This window comes from Plecotus auritus (assembly GCF_963455305.1).
Source record: "Plecotus auritus genome assembly, chromosome: 7".
NCBI lineage: Eukaryota > Metazoa > Chordata > Mammalia > Chiroptera > Vespertilionidae > Plecotus > Plecotus auritus.
In genome coordinates this window covers 95,126,146-95,152,324 of record NC_137774.1, presented here as the reverse complement: position 1 = coordinate 95,152,324, position 26,179 = coordinate 95,126,146, and the positions used below count along the sequence as shown (strand labels likewise).

At 42.8% G+C, this 26,179-nt stretch overlaps 1 protein-coding gene across 1 annotated transcript; it reads left to right on the top strand.

The window, feature by feature from the left end:
- Nucleotides 1-532: 532 nt before the first annotated feature.
- On the top strand, nt 533-23,948 carry LOC308254422 (isochorismatase domain-containing protein 1). The gene is made up of 5 exons (XM_080680512.1): nt 533-1,021; nt 14,196-14,315; nt 14,433-14,636; nt 16,927-17,043; nt 22,378-23,948. Exons 1-5 carry the CDS (start codon nt 716-718, stop codon nt 22,522-22,524), a joined length of 894 nt encoding a protein of 297 aa, XP_080536638.1. The 5' UTR covers nt 533-715; the 3' UTR covers nt 22,525-23,948.
- The last annotated feature ends 2,231 nt before the right edge of the window (nt 23,949-26,179 follow it).

Sequence of the window (26,179 nt, the reverse complement as noted above, 5' to 3'; positions counted from 1 at the left end):
TTAACTCGCTTAAAAACCAATCCTCAGTTCCAATATAAAGTCCTAATTTTTACTCTTAAACTGTTTATATTTTGCAATTCCCAGTCCAAGTTCTCCCGGAAAGTGGGTTGAGATAAAGGGAGGTCAAGGTCTCAAATCCATTATTAGAGATATTGTGTTCCATGGGACTAAAGAAAAAAAAAAAACACCATGAAATTCTGAGCCTGTGGTGCCCCCAAATTAGCATTTTAAACTCCGCTGCTCTTAGATCACCCATCTGCCCTCTTGGTTTAAGATGACTGTGCTGTCTTCGAAGACTGCAAGTCTCTGCAGCAGGCCAACAGGTAACGCAGCAGGTTCAGCCGGGCAGCCCAGTGCCCCAAAGCACAACTCCAGAGCTCTGGAAAACACCTCTCATTCAAAAGTGGGCGGAGTGGGGTGAAAGGGGTGCCCCAAATCTCCTCCCCAGGCTGCGCCTTGCAGCCACCGCGGGTTGGAGGGGGCGGTCCCGGCTGCAGGCGCAGGCGCTCGCTCCCGCGCGCAACCCTACCCCAGCGCCCTGCCCTCGGCGGCGGTCCGCCCCACACCGCGCGGGGAGGAGAGCGCGCCGGCCTCGGCCTCCAGGACCCGCCCCTTCGCCTCCCGAGCAGCGGGCGGACGGCGCGGGGAGGCGGGGCGCGGCGGCCGGCTGTGTCTGCGCCTTGGCGGCCTCGGAGCCGGCAGACGCTCGGGGAACATGGCGGCGGAGGCGGCGGTCCCGGCGCTCCCCAACAGCGGCGGCGGGGGCGCGGGGACGCCGTCGGGCACGGTCCCCGTGCTCTTCTGCTTCTCGGTCTTCGCGCGGCCCTCGTCCGTGCCCCACGGCGCCGGCTACGAGCTGCTCATCCAGAAGTTCCTCAGCCTGTACGGCGACCAGCTCGACATGCACCGCAAATTCGTGGTGCAGCTCTTCGCGGAGGAGTGGGGCCAGTACGTGGACCTGCCCAAGGGCTTCGCGGTGAGCGAACGCTGCAAGGTGCGCCTCGTGCCGCTGCAGATCCAGGTGGGTCCTGCTGCCGCCGCGCCCGGTCCCCGCACGCCCGGTCCCCGCCGCGCTCCTCAGGTGCCCCGCGCCGCGCGGGAGCCCGGCCCTGCGCGCCTCGCCGCCTGGGAAGGGCCGGTCGCTATCGCCAGCGTCGGGGACGCCCCAGAGAATGTGCCTGTGCAAAGGTGACGGTCACCAGCTGTCCTCGGTCAGGCGGGGGCGTGGGCCTCCCAGCTGGTGGCGGCGCGCGCGATCGCCCCCACGTGTGTGGTCCTCGGCCGCCCGCAGCCGCTTTGTGTGCGGGGAGCGAGTCCCAGCCTCCTGCGGAACCACAGGGCTGGGCGGTAGTGGCTGTGTTTTTATTTGGGGTGATGCAAAACGGGGCGGGGGGCGGGGGGCGGGGAGCAATTGTAGGGAGTATTGGCCTTCGGGTTTGTTCCCGGAGTCGTGTTCACCACTTGAGGAAACAAAACTTTAGGAGTCAGACCTCTCCCCCTCCTCTTCCTCAGCTTTCAGCCTCAGGACCTGAAGCCTCCCCTAACCTTACGTGAAGTAACCATGTGCTTAACCTCTTCCTGGTAACTGTCAGCTGAATCTGTGGGTTACCCATGCATCGCCTACATTAAAAATGTCGGATTGACCCTCTTAAATGTCAACTTTAGCAAGACCATGATTTCCTGGTCAGGATGACTCAAAGTTATTTTACTTGAGGGTTATTTTATAGCTTTTTACGTGTGTGTTTTGTTTTGTTTTAAAGCCACACTCATACAACAGCGGGTCAGTCTCCTGTCCTTTTTTTATGCTCAGAGGATTCACTGAACGATTTATATTTTTGAAAAGAAAAATGTGAGGTATATTTTAGTACTACACCATCAACATTTTTCCTTTAGTGGAGAAACTGGTAAGCCATGTCTTCGGGAGACCAAACTGAAATGTGGGACTCCAGGGGAGAAGGCACTTTTTAATATTCAAGTGTCATTCTCTGCGGATCCTTCTCTAGTTGTTTTTTCCCGTTGTAGTCGGCTGTGGAATCGGTCTTGCTTCCTATCACCCAGCACCTATGCCAGAAGCTTCCTAAGCAGGTGCGTGAAGCTGCCTAAAGCTCCTGTGCTCAGAGGACAAAGGCTTTGAGAGTCACTGTCCGCTCCTGCAGAGCCTGGAGCCAGGCAAGTGGTCTCGCGCGGGCTGCTGTCCACATGGAGAATTTGTAGGCTTGTGATTGTAGGTGTTAACTACTCCCCATTTCTATATCTTCCAGAGTTTCCATGGCATTTAAAAAAACAGTCACGGGGATGTTTAATCCCTACGTTGTACCCTGAAACTAATATAATATTGTGTCACACCTGTAACTGAAAAAGAAATTTTAAAAAATTAAAATATAAAATTAAAAATAAAGTTTTCATGGCTGACCCTCTCTGCAGCCTTCCTTGTCTATTTAGATTATTGCTGCCAAAATACCTAAGAAGTTGGATGCACCTTTGACAAATCCATTAATGAAGGCGAGAATCCAGATTCTAACTGAGGAGGTCTTGGAGCTGCTCTGAGGATGCAGACTTCTTTGTGATGATTTCCTATAGTAGTTGGAATGGAGGGTGGGCTGTTACCTAAGAAGATGTTATGCCAGCCCTAGCCGGTTTGGCTCAGTGGATAGAGTATCGGCCTGCGGACTGAAAGGTCCCAGGTTCGATTCCGGTCAAGGGCATGTACCTTGGTTGCGGGCACATCCCCAGTAGGAGGTGTGCAGGAGGCAGCTGATCGATGTTTCTCTCTCATCGATGTTTCTAACTCTCTATCCCTACCCCTTCCTCTCTGTAAAAAATCAATAAAATATATTTAAAAAAAAAAAAAGATGTTATGCCAAACTAGGGCCTCCCCCCATCTGTAAGGTTTAATACCAGAGGATATTTTTTCCATTGATTTTTAGAGACAGTGGGAAGGAGGGAACGAAGGAGGCCGGGAGGGAGGGAGTAAGAAACATCAATGTGAGAGAGACACATCATTGGTTGCCTCCCACACTGCACATTCCCCAACTGGGGCCAGGGATCGAACTTGCAACCCAGAAACATGCCCTTGACCGGGAATCGAACCTGAGACCATTTGGTGTGTGGGCCGACACTCTAATCATTGTATAACACCGGTCGGGGCTGACAACTCTTTTTAATTAAACATTCTTATATGTGTATACTTGAAATGTCTCGTACTTTATCCAAAGACATTATATAATTCAGGTCACTTGTGGCTTTTGAAATATTTTTCCTGGTATAGGAGGTAACATATAGTTAATTTTTTGTGGTTATGTTTAAAATATTGATCATAGCACTACTCTTATTTTATCCTTTGAAAAATGACTTTTCACTAAATAGCCCAAGAATTCTTTAGTATCTGTTACAAAATATTTTATATATTTTTAAATAATTAAAGACTTATATTATTTTAGTAATCATCATATTTTTATTTCTTCAGACAGGTGCCTTGAAAATAGAGAATGTGGAGGAATATACACACATACATACATGTGCACATACTTCCCTCATATATTCATGTACCTGTTCTGATACCTATTTCTCTCTATATGAGATGTGTGTGTGTGTGTACGCTTAGAAGAAAAATTAAGATATTTCTTTTCATAACCATTTTATGTGTCTTTTGGAACACAACAGTATAATCCTAGAGACATGGACATTTTATGCTGGATGAGACCATAGAGTTCATTCCACAAACATTTGAGCGGTAGCTGTAACTGTCTGGCACAGTGAATGTAGACATGAGTAAGGCCCAGTTATTGTTCCTTACCTAATCTAACTCTTTTCACTTTGCCAAGCAGCAGAACATACAGGGACTTGCTCAAGGTTCATGGTAATGGTGAAGATAGCAAAGCATGTGAGAGTCCCCCCTTATCGCTGGACATAGCATTCTTGTTCTCTTTTTATGCTTAATGAAAATATAAAGCAGAATTGAAAACAAGCCACAGACTTGAGCGTGTAATATCGTTTGTTTTGATGCTCTTTGTTGTTCTTTAAAATAGATGCCTGTCACCTAGGAAGACTCAAGGTAGCCATGCTACTGGAATGGTAGGCCCCTTCTCCCAGAGGCAGGGACAAAGAGCATAACTTTGGCCGTATGTAGGTCACTGCTTAAATAATGTGACTTGTTATTTCTCTCCAGACATAGGCCTTCGAGCCTTTGTGGCCCTGTCTCATACACTATTTATTCTAGAATGTTTTCTCCATTTACATAGGGGTTTGAGTTTGCTTTCCTGCTTGTTCTGACTGCCATTGCTTGTGCCACACTGTCGGCACCCATGTTTGGTGAGCAGTTTTATAGGGACTGATCTTTAAGACCCCCATTGCCAATATTAGGCTTTAGTGTCGTCCTTTCTGAAATATTCTGTCACAGGTAGTGGAAGACAGCTCTTGTTTCAAGCATGGTTTATGTGTCTTTAGCATTGTCAATGTGTTTGAAGTCCGAGGAATTTTGAGACTTAGGGGAAGAAATGTAAATGACAGGATTATGCAGTGGAAATTTAGGTCATATTTTTTACTTAGAAGTTTTAATTTTCCAAAATGTGTTTCCCAAGTTGTTACTAATAGAAACATTCCTCTCTGGAAACTCACATGAATTTGCTATCATACCACCACCAGTGTGTTTCCCAGCCTGTCGCCAGGGAAGGCAGAGCCACTAGAGGAGAGGAAGAAATGGGCATTGTGCGAAGGACGCCAGTGAGGATTTGCTTCAGCACCAGCAGGGAAGGCTCTGACAGCTTCGTGTGGACAGGAGATAAGCTTCCCTGGGAAGGTTATTCTGACCTTTTCCTGAGATGGTTAATTGGAAAGGGAGTCAGCTCCAGCTTTCACTTTCTTGGAAGTTTATTACTACTGTTATTATCCTAAACAGGCCATGGGCATTTTATAGCTGGAAGAGAGCGCAGACTTCATGGGAAGGGAGTGAAGGCAGGTCTGTAAAGCACAGGGAAAGGAGTCTGCTCCCCCTGGGCCGGCTAGTCTGAAGGTGTGATTTTTGATTTGGGAACGTTTACCACGGGAGCATGGAGGAGGAGCAGGTAGAAATAATTCTTTTGCAGCCTGTATTAAAAAGCCCAAAACCTGTTTTGCCAGAAACAGAACATGTAATGATAAGTCTTTTGGTGACATTGGGAAATCCACTTTACGAATCATTTACTTCAGTGGTCGGCAAACTGCGGCTCCCGAGCCACATGCGGCTCTTTGGCCTCTGGTGTGACTCTTCCACAAAATACCACATGTGGGCGTGCACATACAGTGTGATTGAAACTTCGTGGCCCATGTGCAGAAGTCGGTTTTCGGCTCTCAAAAGAAATTTCAATCGTTGTACTGTTGATATTTGGCTCTGTTGACTAATGAGTTTGCCCACCACTGATTTACTTAATTCTGCAGACTGTTAACATAATAAGTTAGACAATATTAATGTGTGTGTGTATGTGTGTGTGTGTGTGTGTGTTTCTTAAGGGAGCTTAATAACAAGTGATATTTTTAACCTCATTACAGAAAAAGGTTTTTAAATGTGCTGAATTTCAGAGTGTAGTGTGTTTTCTAATAGAGGGATCTCACAATAGCCTAAGACAGTTATTGATTATATGAAGCTCATGTAGTCCTTGAACTAGCCATATGAGGTAGATACTATTTTTCTTGCTTTGTTACAGATTTGGAGATGGCAATGGATTTGCCGAATTTCATGTAATTGAAATGAGAGAAACTGAGATCTGGACTCAGATTTAATCCACAGGGTGTGCTGTGTAGGGAGCCGGTAACCGGGAGTCACATCACACAGGCCTCTGAGTGAGTCCGTGTGGGAGCAAGGTCTTACTGTAGCCCGGTACGCCGATGCCTTGGAAACCCCGCTGGTGAAATAATGAAGGCCCCATGCCTTCTTCCGGACTCTCTCCCCGCAGATCAAGCCTAGTTTGAGACTACGAAAGACTACCAAATTTTTTAGAGCACCACATATACAATTCCAAACTTGACGCATTCCTAAAGATATGAATTGCACTCACTGTAGTGCTTTGCTAGGGGGCTGCTGTGACAAAGTTACCCCAGACTTAGTGGCTTATACAACAGTTTATTTCTCGCAGTTCTGGAGGCTAGAGATCAGGGTCTCTTCCGAGGCCGTGAAGGGGAATGTGCCATGCCTCTCTCCCGGCTTTTGCTGGTTTGTTAGCCGTCTTTGGCCTTGCTTGGCTTATGGACACATCACCCTGATCTCTGCCTTCAGCTTCACAAGGCCTCTCTGTCCAAATTTCTCCCTTTTTAGAAGGTCACCAGTCATGTTGGACTAGGCACCCACCCTACTCCAGTAATAATACCTCATTGTAACTAATTATATTTTCAATCCAAGTAAAGTCACTTTCTGAAATACTGGGGTTAGGGATTCAATGTATGAATTTTGGGGGACACAATTCAACATATAACATTCGCCATGTAGTACTTTATGGAGAGAACAGAACTGGTGCACAGTTCATCACTGAGGAAGGCCAGTCAGTCACCCTGTATGTGCCTGTCCTGAGTAACCAGGGGGACCGAACCCCAGGGAGGGGAAGAGTCCTAGCCAGTGAACAAGCCATTGTTAGAAAACAGTCAGTGCACATGTGCTAGTGAAGGAGAGTAGATGCTGTCGTGATAATGGTAATAATGGGACTTGGGGATGAAGAGCCTTTTGTATATGAAATCACAGGTTAAATCCAAGCTATGACAGTTCTTAAGAACATGGACAAAAAATTTATACTAGAAAATGATCTCTTAAATTCTAGCTTTAGGAAGCCATTGGTTGTGATCAGCTCTTTGTATTTAAATGTGTGTATTGAAATCTGATTTATTGAATGTATATGTTGTAGGGATATGTGTAGAAATGTGAAGGCATGTATATACACATTTTTATATATGATTTCTTCATGCTTCTTGAATATGCATTCATCTGTAATTGCTACACTGATACTGTGACGGCATTTGGTCGAATCCACTTTTATTTTGCTATCTTGTGGTTGCGACATCTAAATGTTTGACTAAGAACAATATTTTTATTTATTCACTTTTTAATGTTTTTATTGATTTCAAAGAGGGAGAGAGAGAGAGAAACATCAATGATGAGAGAAAATAATTGATCAGCTGCCTCCTGCATGTCCTCCACTGGGGATCAAGCCCACAACCTGGGCATGTGCTCTGACCGGGAATCAAACCATGACCTCTTGGTTCATAGGTCAATGCTCAGCCACCAAGCCACTCCAGCTGGGCATATGAGCAGTATTTTTAGTTGGTTTTAAGAGAAATTCATGAGTCAAGGTAAGAAGTCCCTGAATTATAGAGTCAATGTGTAATTTAACAACAGCTTTTGGAATTTATGGGGATTTGGAGGGTTGGGGGTGTTGGTTGGATATGGGTTGGATTGGTTTGATTTGTTTTATTTGTAGCCTCAAAGCTTCTTTCTTGGCTTGTAAAGTATGGTGGTTATTCATAAAGTAGCATCTTTCCCCCCAACTACCATAGCCTAGGGCTGTGGTTGGCAAACTGCAGCTTACGAGCCACATGCGGCTCTCTGGCCCCTTGAGTGTGGCTCTTCCACAAAATACCATGGCCTGGGCGAGTCTATTTTGAAGAAATGGCTTTAGAAGAAGTTTAAGTTTAAAAAAATTGGCTCTCAAAAGAAATTTCAATCGTTGTACTGTTGGTATTTGGCTCTGTTGACTAATGAGTTTGCCGACCACCGGGGAGACCATTTTTTTTAAAACAAACTTTTTATTTTAGAATAGTGTTAGATTTATAGCAAAGATAGCACAAAGAGTTCCTGTAGACCTGTATCTAGCTTCCCCCCATTACTGTGGCATATTTGTCACAACTAAGGAACCAACATTAGTACCTTATTATTAACTGAGCTCCACACTTCATTCAGATTTCACTAGCTTTTCCCTAATGCCCTTTTTCTGTCCCAGGATCCGATCCAGGATACTACTTACATTTAGTTGCCATGTCTCCGTAGGCGCCTCTGGGCTCGGACAGTTTCCCAGACGTCCATTGTTTTTGATGACCTTGACAGTTTTGAGGAGTCCTGGCCAAATAATTTGATAGAATGTACCTCAAATTGAATTCATCTGATTTTTTTCTCATGCTTAGACTGGAGTTGTGGGATTTTGAGAGGAAGACTATGAAGGTCATTCTCACATTATATGAAAGCTGTTTACCCTCAACATAACATCATTGGGTAAAAAAATTGTATTTTTTAAAGTATATTTTTATTGATTTCAGAGAGAAGGGAGAGGGAGAGAGAGATAGAAACATCAATGATGAGAGAGAATCACTGATCTGTTGCCTCCTCATGCCCCACACTGGGGATCAAGCCCTCAATCTGGGCATGTGCCCTGGCTGGAAATCAAACTGTGACCTCCTGGTTCAAAGTTCAACGCTCAACCACTGAGCCACACCAGACAGGGGGTTACCTTCATCTTAATCTATTTCAGGCAGTGTTAGCCAGGTTTTTCCACTACAAAGTTACCCTCTTCCCTATTCTATACTCTGAGAAAGTGAATTACTAAGTGCAGGCCACATTCAAGGGGATGTTGGGAGTTATACTCCAACTCCTTGAGAGGAGACTATCTAGGCATTTTTGGTTCACTAAATTATAACCAGTCATCTCTGCATAAAAAAAAATGTGCCTTGCCCCCTTATCTCTCTGGTTTCTTTCTTTGTTTACTGAACGTTTATAGATGATGAGTTCCTGAACTAGAAAGGTTTTTCAGGGCAGTGAGGATTTTAGGGCTGCATTTTCTGACCTCCTCAACCTGTGTCTAATATGACATACATCTGATGTGGTCCCCTGCCCAGAACAGGATACCTCACCACTGAAATGAGGTACAGGGAAGCACCAGGTAATAGGAACCCCAGGAGATCACAACTCTGGATATTTAGGATTTCCGGGTAGGTAAGGTTTTATTTCTTCAAGTATCCAAAATATTTTTAAATATTTTGACCATTTTATATTATAGTCACAAAATGTTATATAATTTAATATTTTCTTAATGTGTGTGAAACATGATGTTTTCCAATTTATAAGTTTTATACGGCTTGTTATTTCTTCACTAGAGGTCTAGATTATGGGACAAGTTGAGTTTTGATCTGCTCTTATTGTGCATTGAAGCTTCTCTCGGTCAGCTGTCATTTCTTGCTGCTATCAGTTTGCCTATCTCCAGCAGTTTGCTTTCTCATTTGCTGTTTATAACCATCTATGAGTTTAGAATCCAGACACCCAAACTTGAGTTAGTCCATAGAGACTGAGATCTGAGAGCTGGAGGTCTAAGCAGGTATAAACTGTATGTTAATACCTGGCCGTCCGGCATAGAAGCAGCTGCCCAGGAGTTTTATTCTGCATGCTTGCTGGTTTCCCCCTGTTGGAGAGTGTTGAGCTTGGCTGAGTTCTATTACTATCATATAAAACAGGTCAGTTGATGGTAAACTGCTTTTCATAGTGTGCCCTAAACACATTGTGAATGACTAGAGACCCACGATTCAAATTTATAAGAAGAAAATAATATAGATTGTGAGCCTTTGTAACCAAGATTTAATGTTTACTGAGAGTTTAAAATACATAGACATAAAGAATGATTCTCCTAAAAATGGTCCCCTAAGTCAGCGGTCACCAACTTTTCGGACCTCACGGACCACCAGTGGTCCGCAGACCACCGGTTGGCGACTGCTGCCCTAAGTACTTATATACATATTATATTCACAGCTTTTGAAAAATTACCAAAATGGTGGCATAATACTTTCATTAAAAATGTATGTAAGAAAGCAGCCAAAGATAGCATACTAAGTGTACCCGTTAAAAATAGCAGATTTTGTAATCAAAGAAAACACGATAATTTCAAGAGAAACATCAAAAGTGCTGTATTCAAAGTAATGTCCATCGCTAGCTACACATTTCCCCATCTTTCAGGTAATTTGTGGATACCATCCCAATAGAACTTTTCTTGTTTTGAGGCAAACCATTCAGAGACCCAATTTTCCACTTCTTCGTTTTGAAGTGCTGCTCAGAAAGTGCGTGTGCCATCGATCGGAACAAGTGGTAATCTGAAGGAGCAAGGTCTGGTGAATACAGTGGGTGGGTTAATACTTCCCAGGCAAGATCTTTTAACGTGTCTTTAACTGGTTTTGAAGCGTGTGATGGTGCGTCATCATGAAGCAAAATTACTTTGCCGTGTCTTCTGGCACAGTCTGGTCATTTCACGATCAAAGCATGGTTCAAATTGATTATTTGTTGTCAGTATCGATCAGTATTAATGGTTTCACCTGGTTTTAGAAGCTCATAATACACCACACCTTTCTGATCCCACCAAACGCAGAGCATTGTCTTCTTTCCGAAGACATTTGGCCTTGCAGTCGGTGTTGATGGTTGATTGACCTGGATCAACCCATGATTTTGTGTGTTTGGGATTCTCAAAATAAGTCCACTTTTCATTGCCAGTCACAATTCGATGCAAAAAAGACTTTCTTTCATGCCATTGAAGCAACATTTTACTGATGACTTTTCGGTTTTCCATTTGTCTTTCGTTCAGTTGATGTGGCACCCATTTTCCTTCCTTTAAAATCTTTCCCAGGGCTTGTAAACGATCGGAAATTGTTTGCTGAGCAACATTTAATCTTTCTGCAAGTTGTTTTTGAGTCTGACACGCATCTTCATCCAATAATGCTTGTAATTGTTGGTCTTCAAACTTTTTCGGTTGACCTGGATGTCTTGTCTTTCACATCGAAATCATCACTTTTAAAGCATTTAAACAGCGTTCACAAGTATCTTGAGATGGAGCATGTTCACCATAAGCTTCCCAAAGTATTCAACAGCACTTTTCTTCAAAATAAAGTAATGAATTAAAACTTCCCACAAATGCTCTTTTTTTGGCATGAAATTCGACATTTTTAAGTGTAAAAATATCTATGATGTTAACACCTTCAGCAAATTTGACATATGAAGTTTTGAAGCTTGTTGTCAATACAACAAAATAGCATGCATATCAAATTGCATATACTGTATATCAACATATGTGTAACCCAATCTATTGAAAAATATCCACATTATTAACTGGTACACATAGTATATAATTTAAGATGCTTGAATATTTAGTTTAATTAAAACTAGGAAAACCCTATACATAGTGTTTAATCCCATAGAATCCTAATATATAAAAAGCTAGGGGCCATGATGACCGAAACAACCAGACGGACGACCGAACAGCAGGCTGCATGGGGCAACAAGGCCGGCAGGGGGGTTAGTGAGGGACAACCAAACGACTGAACAGCAGGCTGCGTGGGGCGACCAGGCCAGCAGAGGGGGGCAATTGGGGGTGACCAGGCCGGTGGGGGGGCGCAGTTGGGGCCAGCCAGGCCAGCGGGGGGGCAGTTAGGGGCAATCAGGCAGGCAGTCAGGTGAGCAGTTAGGAGCCAGCAGTCCCAGATTGTGAGAGGGTGCAGGCTGGGCTGAGGGGACTCCCCGCCCCCGCCAATGAATGAATTTTATGCACCGGGCCTAAACTGGCAGTCGGACATTCCCCAAGGGGTCCTGGATTGCAGAGGGTGTAGGCTGGGCTGAGGGGACCCCCCCCCCCAATAAGTGGCCAAATGACCAAATGACCAAACAACTGGTTGACTGGTCTCTATGACATGCACTGACCACCAGGGGGCAGACGCTCAACAGAGGAGCTGCCCCCTGGTAGTCAGTGCACTCCCACAGTGGGAGCGCCGCTCAGCAAGCTTACCGAGTGGTGGCGGTGGTGGCAGGCGCAGCGGAGCCAGGATGAGCGGGAGTGACGCCCAGCCTGGGCTCGTGCTCCTCCCTGGCCGTCTGCCACTTCGGGCACTACTACATCCCTGGGGGGATGTCAAACTTCCGGTTTTGAAACCAGCAGTCCGACATCCCCCCAGGGGTCCCAGATTGCGAGAGGGCACAGGCCAGGCTGAGGGACCCCACCGGTGCACAAATCTGTGCACTGGGCCTCTAGTATATAATATAAGATGCTTGAATATTTATTTTAATATACTTTATTGGCAAAGTAGGAAACCCTGTACATTGTGTTTGAATTACAGGTGTCACTTGCTCTGACATGAACTTGGTGTTGGATTGCACATGGCTAATCAGTGCATGTTTATGTCGTTAACACCAGAGGGAGATTAAAGCACCAGAATCCCTCAGACCAGGGCATAGAGAAATAAAGTGAAAACTGATTACAGCAGTCATACTATTAAGGATAAAAGATTCCTTTTAATGATTGACTGAATTCCTGTAGTAACCTGTTTCCTGCTGTGTGCTGAGGCAGTAAGGCATCTAGGGCCAGGCTGGCATCTACAGCCACCACTGTGTAATGGAGACACAGGTTCCTGTAGAAGATTGTTAGTAATTATCATCGGGGAATGGTTTTAGAGAAAGCAAAACAGGTTAATTAGCGGGGTGGCTAGAAGAATAGTGGTGTGGGTTCATTCAGGACCAGACTGAATGCTTTACATGGCTCTCTGTAATTTGAGAAGGTGAAAAGAAAACCACCATGGACTTTTAAGAATCCAGTTGGTTAAATTCTTATATTCAGTAGTGATTTTCACTTCTTGGTAGACTCATATTGGGCCCAAGTTAGAATAGACCAACTATGGCAGTGCAAAGCCTGGTCACCTGATACCCAGTTTTCATGTTGTCATTGAAGCCTCTGATTTTGATAAATATGTTTTAAAATGCAGACATCAAATTTATGTCTGTCCATTTAACATTGGTGATGTGGTTGGCATCATTTCATTGCCTTTTTATGAACTTGTAAGTTATCCTTAATAATAGCATCATAATATTTCTGTCTTGATGATAGGCAATAATTCTGGATTTGTTTCTGTCTGCTTTTTTTAGTTTTATGTTCCATAGTCTCTATTACAGGTTATTTTCAATTTTAATTTGTACTTGTAAGCAATGCCATCATCAACTTTAAGTTATTTACTGTTGTAATGTTTGTTTTTATTACAAAAGTAATACATACTTTTAAATAGCATTCAGAAAATGTTTTTAAATAGCACTTGGAAAATATGAAAAAGGTATAAAGAGGAAATATTACTAATACCCCTAACTACAGGGTGTTCCCCCAAAAAATATATACACACTTTAACAGCTGATAGCTCAATTTTGAAAATGAAATGTATTTTAGTAAACACTGCCTTTATAATTATTCAAAGTGTATGTATACATTTTTGAGGACACCCTATATATAACCACTTCTTATTTTTATATATTTGCTTCTACTTTTTAAAAATGCCTTATTTGTTGATTTTAGAGATAGAGAGAGAAACAGAGAGAGAAACATCAATTTGTTGCTCCACTTATTTATGCATACATGCCCAGACCAGCGATCAAACCCGATGCCTCTAATTTTGATAAACATGTTTTAAAATGCAGACATCAAATTTATGGGGACAGCGCTCTAACCAACTGAGTTACCCAGCAAGGCTTGCTTCTGCTTCTTATTCACATTTTAACATTATTGAAATACTATTACACTGTGCTCTGTTTTTAAAATTAACATTAGATTATAAGCATTTCTTCTTAGGTGGTACAAATTTTTGAAATATATTCATACTAGAGGCCTGGTGCACGAAATTCATGCACGGGGTGAGGGGTGTCCCTCAGCCCAGCCTGCACCCTCTCCAATCTGGGACCCCTCGGGGGATCTCTGACTGAGGGACTGAGGCTGGATGAGGCGGGGCTGAGGGGACTGGGTGCCACTATCTTGTGGCTGTGGGCGCCGCCATCTTTGTGAGGGTGTGGCAGTCAATTAACGTATTCCCTCTTTATTGGCTGTGGGCATCGCCATCTTTGTGAGGGCATGATGATCAATTAGCATATTCCCTCTTTATTAGATAGTATGCTATTTTAATTGGCTAAAAAATGTTTTGTCATCTGAATTTGTGAAATCATTTCTGTATTATTGACGGGGTTTATTGCTAATTTTCACTATTAAAAGCCATTCACTGAAAACCTTTGTGGATAATTTTTTTCCTGTAGTTTAGATAATTTCTTTTGGATAATAGTTGAAGAAATTGACTTAGTGGATCAAACAGTAGAAACGTTTTCTTCTTTTATTGACCTCCACCGAAAATAAATGTCATCGGATAATGAGTGCTAACTCATTCTTTTTTCTTTTTTTCCTCAGCTCACTACCCTGGGAAATCTTACACCTTCAAGCACCGTGTTTTTCTGCTGTGATATGCAGGAAAGGTTCCGACCAGCCATCAAGTATTTTGGGGATATTATTAGTGTGGGACAAAGATTGGTACGTTTGCTTATTTTTTCCAATTTACTAAAGCATGATATACATTCATATATATATATGCGTATGACTAATTATCTTTGTGGGGGTTTTTTGTTTGTTTGTGTGGTTTCTTTTCAGTTACAAGGGGCCCGGATTTTAGGAATTCCAGTTATTGTAACAGAGCAGTACCCTAAAGGTCTTGGAAGCACTGTTCAAGAAATCGATTTAACAGGTGTAAAACTGGTACTTCCAAAGACCAAGTTTTCAATGGTGTTACCAGAAGTAGAAGCGGCATTAGCAGAGATTCCTGGAGTCAGGAGTGTTGTGTTATTTGGAGTAGAAGTAAGTACCTTTTGTTATGTTTTGGATCTCATTTGTAGAAAACTTGATTCCAGAATGCATTTTTTTATATAGAATACCATGTAGGTGGTAATCCTGATGAAAAATAGCCACCGTTTATTAAGTGTTGACTATTGGCATGGCACTAATCTAAACACTTTATATGTTAATTCATTAAACTCTCATAGCAACCCTCTAAGCTAAGTACTCCCCATATTATAGATGAGGAAACTAAAACACAGATGCTGTATAACATTAAGGGATGGAGCTGGATTGCAGTCTAGGTTGATAAATTCTTGGGCTTTTACTTTTAACCATTACTTCTGGAACACATTTTCACTAAAGGCATTATTTTTATGTTGTAGGGTTTCACCTTGGGTCATAATTTTGCTCTAGAAAAACCTTAGAAGTCATGTAGTTCATTGTCATTCACATTTCAAACATGTACATACTTTTTATATATATATATTTTTATTGATTTCAGAGAGGAAGGAAGAGGGAGAGAGAGATAGAAACATCCATGATGAGAGAGAAGCATGGATCGGCTGTCTCCTGCAGTCCCCCACTGGGGATCGAGCCCACAACCTGGGCATGTGCCCTTGACTGGAATCGAACCTGGGACCCTTCAGTTCATAGGTCGACGCTCTATCTGCTGAGCCAAACCGGCTAAGGAAGTGGTCGGCAAACTGCGGCTCGCAAGCTGCATGCAGCTCGCGAGCCGCTGTTTGCCACTCTGTTGACTAATGAGTTTGCCAACCACTGGGATAGGGGCTTAATCACAAGGAACAACAACAGCCTGTAATTATTGGAATCGAAAGTCTAGGTCAGTGGTCAGCAAACTCATTAGTCAACAGAACAGCAAACCGTGGCTCACGAGCCGCATGTGGCTCACGAGCTGCAGTTTGCCAACCACTGGCATGTACATACCTTTTTAAAGGAAAAAAATACTCATGGATTCCTAGTGCTGATTAAAATGATTTTTTGTTTGATTTGTTTTTCTTGGACATGTACTAATAGAATATAAGTGTTTACTCATAGCTTTTAAACAACTATTGAACTAAATTTAAAGTTACTTTAAAAACAATGAAATCCAGAAAATATTAATTTAATGTACTTACGATGTTTTGAGAGTAGGTTTTATAGTGGTAGGTTTTAACAGTAGAAAGATGTAGTCTCAGGTTTCGATGTACGTTTAAAAAATCTTAAGAAATATAGAGGAAGCCTTTTTTTTTTTTTTAAATATATTTTATTGGTATTTCACAGAGAGGAAGGGAGAGGGATAGAGAGCTAGAAACATCGATGAGAGAGAGACATCGATCAGCTGCCTCCTGCACACCTCCCACTGGGGATGTGCCCGCAACCAAGGTACATGCCCTTGACCGGAATCGAACCCGGGACCCTTCAGTCCGCAGGCCGACGCTCTATCCACTAAGCCAAACCGGTTCCGGCGAGGAAGCCTTTTTGTATAAATGTCACACCAAATACTGTTGCTGACTTTTGCACTTTTTTTTGCTTGTTCATCATTATTAGACCTCGTGCCTAATGAAGATGATCTTTGAGCAGTCCTCCAGTGCTAATTGCAGTGAGCTGAGCTGTCAGTTGATAATTCTCCAAAACTCTCTTGTCGTATAAAGATAAGGTTGGCATCATGGCATTATTGGAATCTGCTTTCATTCATTGTATAATCCAGTATTGTTGGAGCATGTTTTCACTTTATGTTTTCCGCTAATGATTTGTTACAAGTTACTACTTGGAAAGATGGAACCTGTATAATACATTTGCTGGCACACTGGGTATTTTTTGCCTGTGTCACGAGTTATTTTTAACCTGGCCTACCTTTACTCCAGGGCGCTTTGTAACAACTCAGTTTTCCTATTACTTTCTCAGTCTGCAGTACTGCAGACTCATTCTTTGTATTGGGCACTTAGTGTGAATTCAGAAATAAACCCAATTGTGAGTGGCATCAAAACTGGGTGGTAGCAGTCAGCTGTTGGGAGGTCATCCAGGTGACAGAGAGGAAAACCTTTTAACAAAGCCTCACAGAGCTCTAAGAATATGGTCAAGGATCCCAGTATGAGGAACGCTGAAGTAATCCAGTCCCTGACGTTACAAAGAGGAAACTAAGCAGAGATGCTCTTTATGCTCAAGGTTACCTAGCAGGTTAGAGGCGAAACAAGGTTAGGACAAGGTCATTAGACTGCCCTGCTCTTCCTGCCTAATCATGTGGTTGCACATTTGCAAAATACTTTACATTTACCGCGTTATTGCATATGATTTCTTACTTTCCTCCTAGACTCACGTGTGCATCCAACAAACAGCCCTGGAGCTCGTCGGCCGAGGTATTGAGGTTCATATTGTTGCTGACGCCACTTCATCAAGAAGCATGATGGACAGGATGTTTGCTCTCGAGGTAATTGTCCTGCCGTAAAATAAGTCATTTGCCACGTTTTCCAAATAAGTTTGAAGAGCATTGAATATTTGGTAGCCATGCAGGATTTACCTCTTCAATTTGAGCATGGTCAGACAGGGCCAGACTCATTGGTTTCCAGAGACCTTTGAGATCTTACCCCCACAGCCTGTTTTATAGCCGCTGTCTCCTTAGATCTAGATGACTGGTGACGCCAAGAGCTCCTTGATGTCTTTTGTCATAACTTTGCTAGAGATTTATGCATGAACTCAGAGAAATTCCAGTAAGCTGAACCTGAACCATTTAGAGATTTGCAAATTAAAAACAGCTCACCTAGATTTAACTCAACCAAGATCTAGCCAAACTGAGGGCATAATGGGCCTAATGTGAGGTTTCCTCATGTGAGGTTTCCTCAGACTTGAATCTCTGGGACTAGGAGGTATGTCACGGACTGTGCATACCACTCACATGCAGTGTATCGTGGTTCTCTGACTAGAGTGTCAAGATGTGCATCATAGTCCTTTGAAATATTCACTCCATATGGTGAAGATTCATTCTGTGTGTGTGTGTGTGTGTGTGTGTGTGTGTGTGTGTGTGTGTCTGTTTAATTCTAATCCTATAATGATTTTAGAGTAATGTACGTGTAGATTGAGTTGCTGAGTTCTTTAACTGATGGCCTATGAACCACTTTCTCTGTAGGATGGCTGTCATCTTTTTAGCCTGGAGCGTTCCCTGGGATGAGGAGGTGGGGAAAATGAGGAAGAATCCGAGGTGGAAAGGAGAAGAGTCAGTGGGGAGGGCTGGTGGGGAGCAGGTGGGGAGCAGCATTGGTTTAAGGCCCTGGTTGGCCATCCCTTCTCTGTTTTATTCCTGCCGCAGTGAGTCCTGTTTTGGGATTATGGGTGGAAACAGTTTTATTAGTTTTGTTTAAATATTTTTCAGTCCATTTGGACTCTTGGGTTCTCTGGGTGGTAGCAGTTGCTTAGGTACTAAGTGTTGCTTTTTCCCATCTCAGCAAAGATCTTTAAGCTGTTTTTACAACCAGGAGTTAATCAACTTCCACATTTCAGATTTTAATAATGAGTTTATCACTTCCACTGCCAGATCCTCACTGTCCCAGCAAGCAGCTCTGCTCCTCTGTGGATAATTTATCTTTCTGGTAGTGCTGAGGTCTAGAACTTGAAGTGTTTCCAAGGAAGTGAAAACTAAAAGCATACAAGGAACACAAATCTTCCTTGTTTATAAAGATAGTACAAGGACGTTTGTTCTACAGTCATGTAAGTTTTTTAGACATGTCTTTATTATGGCATTTATTACAGAAGATTGTTATTGTTGGCAATTCTGTCTTCTCACAAGGCTCAAAATAAAAGCATAGCTTTTTATCATCGGAACCTCGTTCCTGGAGAGGTAGCCTGTGATCTCAGTGACTAGGGGTCCACACCGTGGAGGGTTAATATGGATGTGAATGCAGGTTCTGGCATTTTTGAAATTTGTGTCTTTAGACAAGTTATCTAATATCTATGCCTCAGATTGCTCACTAGTGAAATGGAAATAATATTCACTACATGGGAGGATTTGGGGAGGGTTAAATAAGATAATGTCTTGGTAGCATTTAATACCGTGTCTGACACTGTAATCACAAATGATAGCTGCTGCTTTTATTTTTATTGTTATTATTTGTTGTCTTCATGAGGTTAGTCTTATCAGAAATGTATAAGCTTGCAAGACCCAGAAGGGACTAGTTGTGAAAAGTTCTTAGGAGGGGAGAAAAGAATATAGTCCAGGGTGGATTCGGAAGAGCATGAAGCAACCAGCATTGAGTTAAAGTGTTGAGGTTGAAAGGGAAAACAGAATCAGGTCAGACGGTGGTAGGGGAGCCATGCCACATTTCCGTTTTCTGCTGAGTCTGAGTTGGCTGTGGAACTGTTTTAGTTTGTCCCTAAATTATTGAGAGAAATGTTACATTTTCTCCTTTATGTTATGACTCTGCAAGTTAAATAGCAATCTGCCAGCTCCCCTTCTTCTTGGTTCCTTTACAATTACTGAAGATAATTCCTGAGACCACCCATATTGCCTGTCAAGGTCATGATACTAATAAAGTTTATAGTTACCATTACTGGAATTTCTGTGCCAGGATCTGTGCTGTGAGCTTCACTCAGCAAACCTCTTTGAGCGCCTACCATCTAGCAGGCATTGTTGCTTTCAACTAATAATTGTAGAGTAAGTGCAGAATAAAATAGAATAAAACACTCTCTTGAAGGTGATGTCCTTGTACTTCTGGGGAGTTGTTAGTGTTGCTCGGAAATTTAATGGATTTGCTTCCCACACCCCCCACAGCCCCCACACCCCTGTCCTCTCTTAAAGTCATCATGGTTTTGTGCTCTTGCATTTTTCGGTTTGTGGGTCAGACTAATCATTCCTTTCCCTTGGTCTGGTTGGACTGATATTGCAAGTGTAAGGGAAGCACGTCGGAAACCTATTATCATGTACCCATGTGTAGTCAAAACAGCTGGAGTTTTAATTGCCCTCTTAAAGCCAGGAAAGAAAGTGGATTTGGGACCAGCACTGTAAGTGTCCTGTAGCTCAGGGTAGTGAGCAGGAGCCTGCCAGGGTCTGGAAAAGTTGCTGTGGTTTCCTCCCTGCTTTCAGGTTGGGGTTGGGCAGGTACCATGTAAAGGTCTACCAGTCACACCTTCCCCTGCACAGGTTCTTGGCTTGATTATTTTTGAATCCAATCCATATTGTCCATATGTCAGTCTTGAAGCCAAGTAATATCGTATAGGTTTTAGTGTGTTTCTGTGCCTGGAGCCTCCCGGCCTACCCCACCACTGTGATCAACTCTCAACATCTCTGAAGGCTGTTGAGGGGACCACGCTCGGGTCAGCAGAGCACTAAGGAAAGCTGGCTTCTTCCTGGGTCACCAGATTTCTTCCTTGGACCTGGGAACAGCTTTCTGTCCTTCCCGCCTCACTAAGGAACTAGAAAGATGAGTGACAGCTCACTTTTGTTGGCATTTTGGATTTTCTAAAGCACCTTCACTGACGTTGAATGTGTGTGATTCAGATTCAGGCTGAATGTTGAAGGTCCACTGATGCAACAGTGAGCAGCAAGACAGGCAGGACAGCCGGGGGTGAGGGCACCAGCGGGGTTTGAATGGCTGGACATGCAGCTGGGCTGCAGCCAGTCCTACATTTACTCCCTGCCCTTCTGTCTGAAGCAGGCACACAGTCCTTTGAGATTTTACAGGTTTTGAGATGTTAGTGGACTGAAAAGCGAGGAGGAGGAAAGTAATTTCCAGAAGTGTTGAAAAAACTCAGAGGTAACTCACCTTCTGGTGTTTATCCCAACGTGACGGCACCAGCAGCCTTGCTTTGTGCTTCCTCTTTCCTCCATTCTTCCCTGCTGTCTTTTCGTGTCCTGAGAGTTCTGGTCCTCTGCTCTGCACGCCTCTGTCCTGGCTCTCGAGGCCCAAGCCTGTTTTCCCATAAGCAGGCTGTGGCTATACTTCCTCCCACATCTTTGGGGGTAAAAAGCAGGAGTGTGCCGGTGGGAAGGTAGGGCCTGCGCATCCATAGCCATGAAGGAGGGTTTACTTTCGCTCCACAGGCTGTCAGGCTATTCAAGCGACTCCTTCCTTCCCTCCCTCCCTCCCTCCCTCCCTTTCTCCCGCCCTCCCTCCCTCCCTTCCTTCCTTCCTTCCTTCCTTCCTCCCTCCCTTCCTTCCATTTATTTATTACTAGAGGCCTGATGCACCAAATTTGTGCAAGGGGCTTGGTCCCCCACCGCCTCTGCCTTGGCCCCCGCCACCTCAGCTTCATTGGGAAGGTCATCTGGTCTAATTAGCATATTACACTTTTATTATTATTTTTAATCTTTATTGTTGAAAATATTACATATGTCCTCTTTACCCCCCATTGACCTCTCCCAGCCTGCCCCCGCCCCCAGCCCAGGCCTTCACCACCCTACTGTCTGTGTTCCTGGATTGTGAATATATGCATATTCATGTATTCATAACAAGTTAGTTGGTTGATCTCTTCCCACCCCCCACCCTCTCCTGCCTTCCCTCTGAGGTTTGACAGTCTGTTTGGTGCTTCTATGTCTTCAGACCTATTTTAGTTCTTCAGTTTATGTTCATTAGATTCCCAGGAGTCGCTCATATGTGGAATCTAATGAGCAACCCCTCCTTTCCAATGAGAGACTGACCTGGGCCTTTTCCTCTGACTTGCCTAGAAATTTTTCTCACCACCTAATCTTCCATGGTTCTTATATCTGATGTTTCTGGGATAACAGTTGGTCCATTGTTTTGCTATTAGTTTGGTTTTTTGTTTGTTTGTTTGTTTGCCTAGGGTTTCGGATAACGAGTACATCCAAAAATGAATCTCTACTCCAGAATTCTTTTCTCACCTCCCTTCTCCCTTCCCCCTTCTCCCCTGTCATTCCCTCCACTTTCCCCTGTTTGCCTTCCTCCCTCCCTCTTTTCTCTTCCCCCCCTCTTCCACTCTCTCCCTCCTTCCCCTCCTTACATTTCTGTCCTTAGTTCTTTGCCATAATTCCACTGGCGCAATTTGGCAAGGACTCTTTGACCTGTCAGTGAAATTATACAATCTTAACTTTTATGCCGTAGTTAATGTGTTTCCCACATGTTAACGATGGTGGCAGTGGTGGAGGATCCATTGTCATCCAGGGGTACATTCTTTTTTTCTTTCTTTTTTTTAATATATTTTTGTTGATTTCAGAGAGGAAGGGAGAGGGAGGGAGAGATTGAAACATCAATGATGAGAGAGAATCATTGATCGGCTGCCTCCTGCACACTCCCCACTGGGGATCAAGCCCACAACCCAGGCATGTGCCTTTGACTGGAATTGAACCCGGGACCCTTCAGTTCCCAGGCCAATGCTCTATCCACTGAGCCAAACCAGCTAGGGCAAGGGGCACATTCTTAAACGAAACCTGAGGCTCTTCCACCACCTGTCATTTCTTACTTAGTGGGAGGACACACATGCTATACGTCACATGTTTGTGGACAGAAAAGGTAAATGAGAGTCATTGTTTTACAGCCATTAGCCTTGATTTCCCATCTATCTTTGGCAAAACATTGGCTATTTTCTTTTACTTGTTTCTAGCCCGTAGTACCAAAATCAAGAACAATCACAGCGGGTTTGTGGTGTGGTTGGTTTGAAGTGTGTCCCCGTCACTGAATTGGATAGTATAGCTAAGGACCATGGATTTAATAGCGAATACTAATCATTGTGTCCCAGCATCCTTTTTGCTGTTTTAACCTGGTGTTTATGCTCATGCTTCTGTCTTCATCTGTCTTTATCTTTCTTCTTTTTAAAGCGTCTTGCTCGAACTGGGATCATAGTGACTACCAGCGAGGCTGTTCTGCTACAGTTGGTGGCTGATAAAGACCATCCAAAATTCAAGGAAGTCCAGAATCTGATTAAGGCGAGTGCTCCAGAGTCGGGTCTGCTTTCCAAAGTCTAGGACATTTGAAGGACTGGTGTGCCACTCACCATCAGGTGACAGGGCTGTAACCGGACAAGCTCTTGTCTCTACTAGAATTAAAATGTTAAGTCAAATATTGGCTCTTTTTTTGCACCTCTTAGTAAAACTTAGTAAAAATGGTCTCTAACATTTGGGTACCAGCATTTAGTTACAAATGTCAAAGCTTCAGGTGCTGCTTATCTTCTTTTTTTCTTCTTAATGAGCTCTTATTTATTTAAAAAATTATAATAGAGGTGCCTGTTTTGTCTATACTGTATACATTGATCATAGCTCAAGAGTGCACACTCGTGAAGTTTTCTTATATTGTGCACTGCAAAGAAAAAGCTGTATTGACAGTAGTTTGACTTTTGTATTATTGTAACACATATGTGAAGACTTTAATGTGGACTCAGTGCTTTTACTTTACAAATTGATTGAAATAGGATTCTTATATGAGATTTAAAAACAGGTCTCTGATTCATGGTACCCCTTCCCCTCATAATGCAGTCAGTTTATTGACTGAGTTGCATTCATCTAACCAGACGGAATTAGGTTGGGTAATTATATATCTTTCATGTTTATGCTAATTTTCTTGTTCTTGTCACCATCACTAATTCCCTGTTAATGTTCTCTTTTTTAATTGAGTCTTTTCCTAGCAAGACTCATGGGGTCATTGTTTTAATTTTGTAAACAGATGGGATGATTTGCAATGTCATATAATTACTGGAGGGCTGTTTTTAAATCTTTGAGGTATTACCTTAGCTGACTGTCTTTACAAAAATGTCGAATATATCTTCTAATATGCATAAGATTTAGCAAAAGTTTTCAAATGTTCATATTTTTGTTTGATATTTTCTCCACCTACCCTCCACTTATATAGATACCAGTAACGATTTGGTAGTATTAATTTTGTAGTCATTGCTATCCTTCAATAAATTTATTTTCGTTAAGTACTTAGTAGAGGGTTTTAAACCTTTTTTAAAGTATTATGTGAACTATGGAACATTGCTGTCTTTTATATTAAAGTAATTAAAGAAAATGTATTATGTGAATGAAATTATTGTGTCCCCCACAACACAGCTCTCTGAGTACTATTCCAGGCATTCTAATACTTATTTAAAGGTAGAATATATATATAAGGTATAAATGTTGCCATTTATAATTCTGAGAATTTTCAAAGAAGGAAAATCCTTTGCAGGCAGGGGTACAGAGATTTTGCTGAAGGGCCTTCTTCATGATTCAAGAGCAGTCGGAATGTTTGTTTGTTTTGTCAGTGGTAACAGACAACAACTTCACAGTTCTTCTTGTGGGTGTGTTTAAATTTTTTCTTTTCAGCAACCTTGTGTGTCAAAAAGAAGAATCAAAGATTTCTCCACATTTTAAGGTAGTTTTTAATAAATTTAATGTAGTGCTTTTCAAACTTCAATATGAATGCAAATCACTTGGGGATCTTGTTAAAATGCTGACTCTGGCTCAGTAGGTCTGGGTCGAACCGGCTCCCACCAGTGCTGCTCGGAATGGACCACACTGAGTAGCAACGATTTGACTAACAGCACCCGTATCCCTTCACTGCTCCAGGGCCTTCATTTTTCATGAAATGCCACCACCACGAAGCTTTTCAGAGCTGAAACCAAGTCTCTGACCCTGCCTAGCTTCCTGTGGCCACCATGCCAGATTACCACAAACTTAGTGGCTTAAAACAACACGCACTTATTATCTTACAGTTCTGCAGGTTCAAAGACTGAAATGGGTCTCACTGGGCTAAAATCCATCTTTCCCAGTGGATTGTAAGTTCCTTAAAAGCAGGACCTGTGCATTGTCTACACTCCTTCTGGAAACATATTGTGAGAACCTATTAGTTCTAAATATTGTGCTATGTGGTTAGGATAAAAAGATGCTCAGGCAACTTATGGTCTGGTACAAAACCTGATATACCATAACCTCCCAGTAAATGTGAATTGAATTAAGATTCAGGAATGTCAATTCAGTGTTAAAGTTCAGAGTAACATAATTGGGAATTCTGCCTTCTCCCTTCTTTTTTTGCAGATTATGCAAAAGCAAGATGTCAAGGCCTTATTATTATAGGAAAACTGAATTGATTTTAATACATTAGACTTTGAATTTGGAAGTGTCTATAATTTTGTAGGATAATAAGATTCTATTAACTGATGTACATAGACAACTTGACAACATAAGCAAAAGGATAGTATAGTGTATGGAACTGCAAGGGGGTTAGGAGCCAGGATCAAGACACTTCATTTATTAAAATGCTAACACATCTGCAGACACTTAATCTAAAATTGAAAGGGATAACATATTCTAACCAGGAAACCAAGTACCCTGTTATATCCATTCAAATATCACATTTCTCTAATAAGGTGGGATAGTTTCCCTCTTTAAAAGTTAATATTTGGGTAATGATGACTTTAGAGCTGGGTAGAACTTCAAAGATCATGATTTCAAAGGTCCATTGCAGCTATAAAATTCTAACATGGTTTTATTTCACAGGTTCGGCTAGTGAGGCCCAGAGATGCCCTGTTTCTAAAATTGCACAGGTGGTTAAAGACAGTTTGAGGAGAACCAGGTTACTTAACACATGGACCTGTACTTTCAGTAGTGGAAAGGGGGCAGGGAGCGGGGGGGCGGGGGGGACAATAAAAACAGTCCTCTGTTTTACATTAGCAAAGCTAATGGGATATTCCTGGTGCTCACAGCTTTTCCTGTGCCACAATCTTCAATCTAGTCTTTCTTCTTTTCGGATGGTTTTCTAACTAAATCAGGATAATGGCTGATAATACAAAAATTATCATTTTCATTGTCAAATAACTATATATCAATATCCCCGCATCGTTAATGCCTCTTCTACTTCATTGAGCATTATTGTCACTGTTTAACCTTGATTAAAAAGAACTTAATAATCACCAGGCTACCACGAGATATATCAATTACTTAGGTGTGATTGAAATAGATTTTTAAAATAATTGCAATTGGCTTTTAGAATTCTTATTTCCATGTTGCTTTTATCTACTAAGCCTGAACAAGCAGACCTCTTACCAAGGAAGTTTATTTTTAGAAGAGAGACAAATCCAAAATGGTGGTCCAATAAAATAGCTTATGAGTTGCTGTTGGAGAGATTATAATCCTGATTTGTGTGCTTTTGGAAACAGAATTCTGAAATGGCCGTCAAGCTTCCCACTGTGGTGTACGCACACCTTCTCCCAGTTAACGCTAACCTCAGTGCAGCTGTAGGGGGTTTGCTCAGGGAATTAAGGTCTCAAATCACCTTTAGATAAGGAGAGAGCCTTTGTGGTCTTGAGCCAATCAGGTGAGCTCTTAAAAAGGACTGGGCTCCTCCGGGCAAATGGGACTCAGGATGTGGGAGGGCGTCCAGGGAGGAGGCCTCACCATGGCTGAGGATGGGGTGGCCAGGAAGGAAACAGGGACCCAGTTGCACAATCACAAGGAACTGAATTCAACAACCAACCTGAGTTTGGAAGCAGATTTCCCTCAGAGCCCAGGTAAGAACGCAATGCGGCTGACACCTTGATTTCGTGCCTTGGGGGTCCCTGAGCAGAGAAGGCTATGCTGTGCCTGAACCTCTGACCTCCAGAACCGTGAGCGAATGCATTTCTCTTGTTTTAAGCCACAAAGTTTA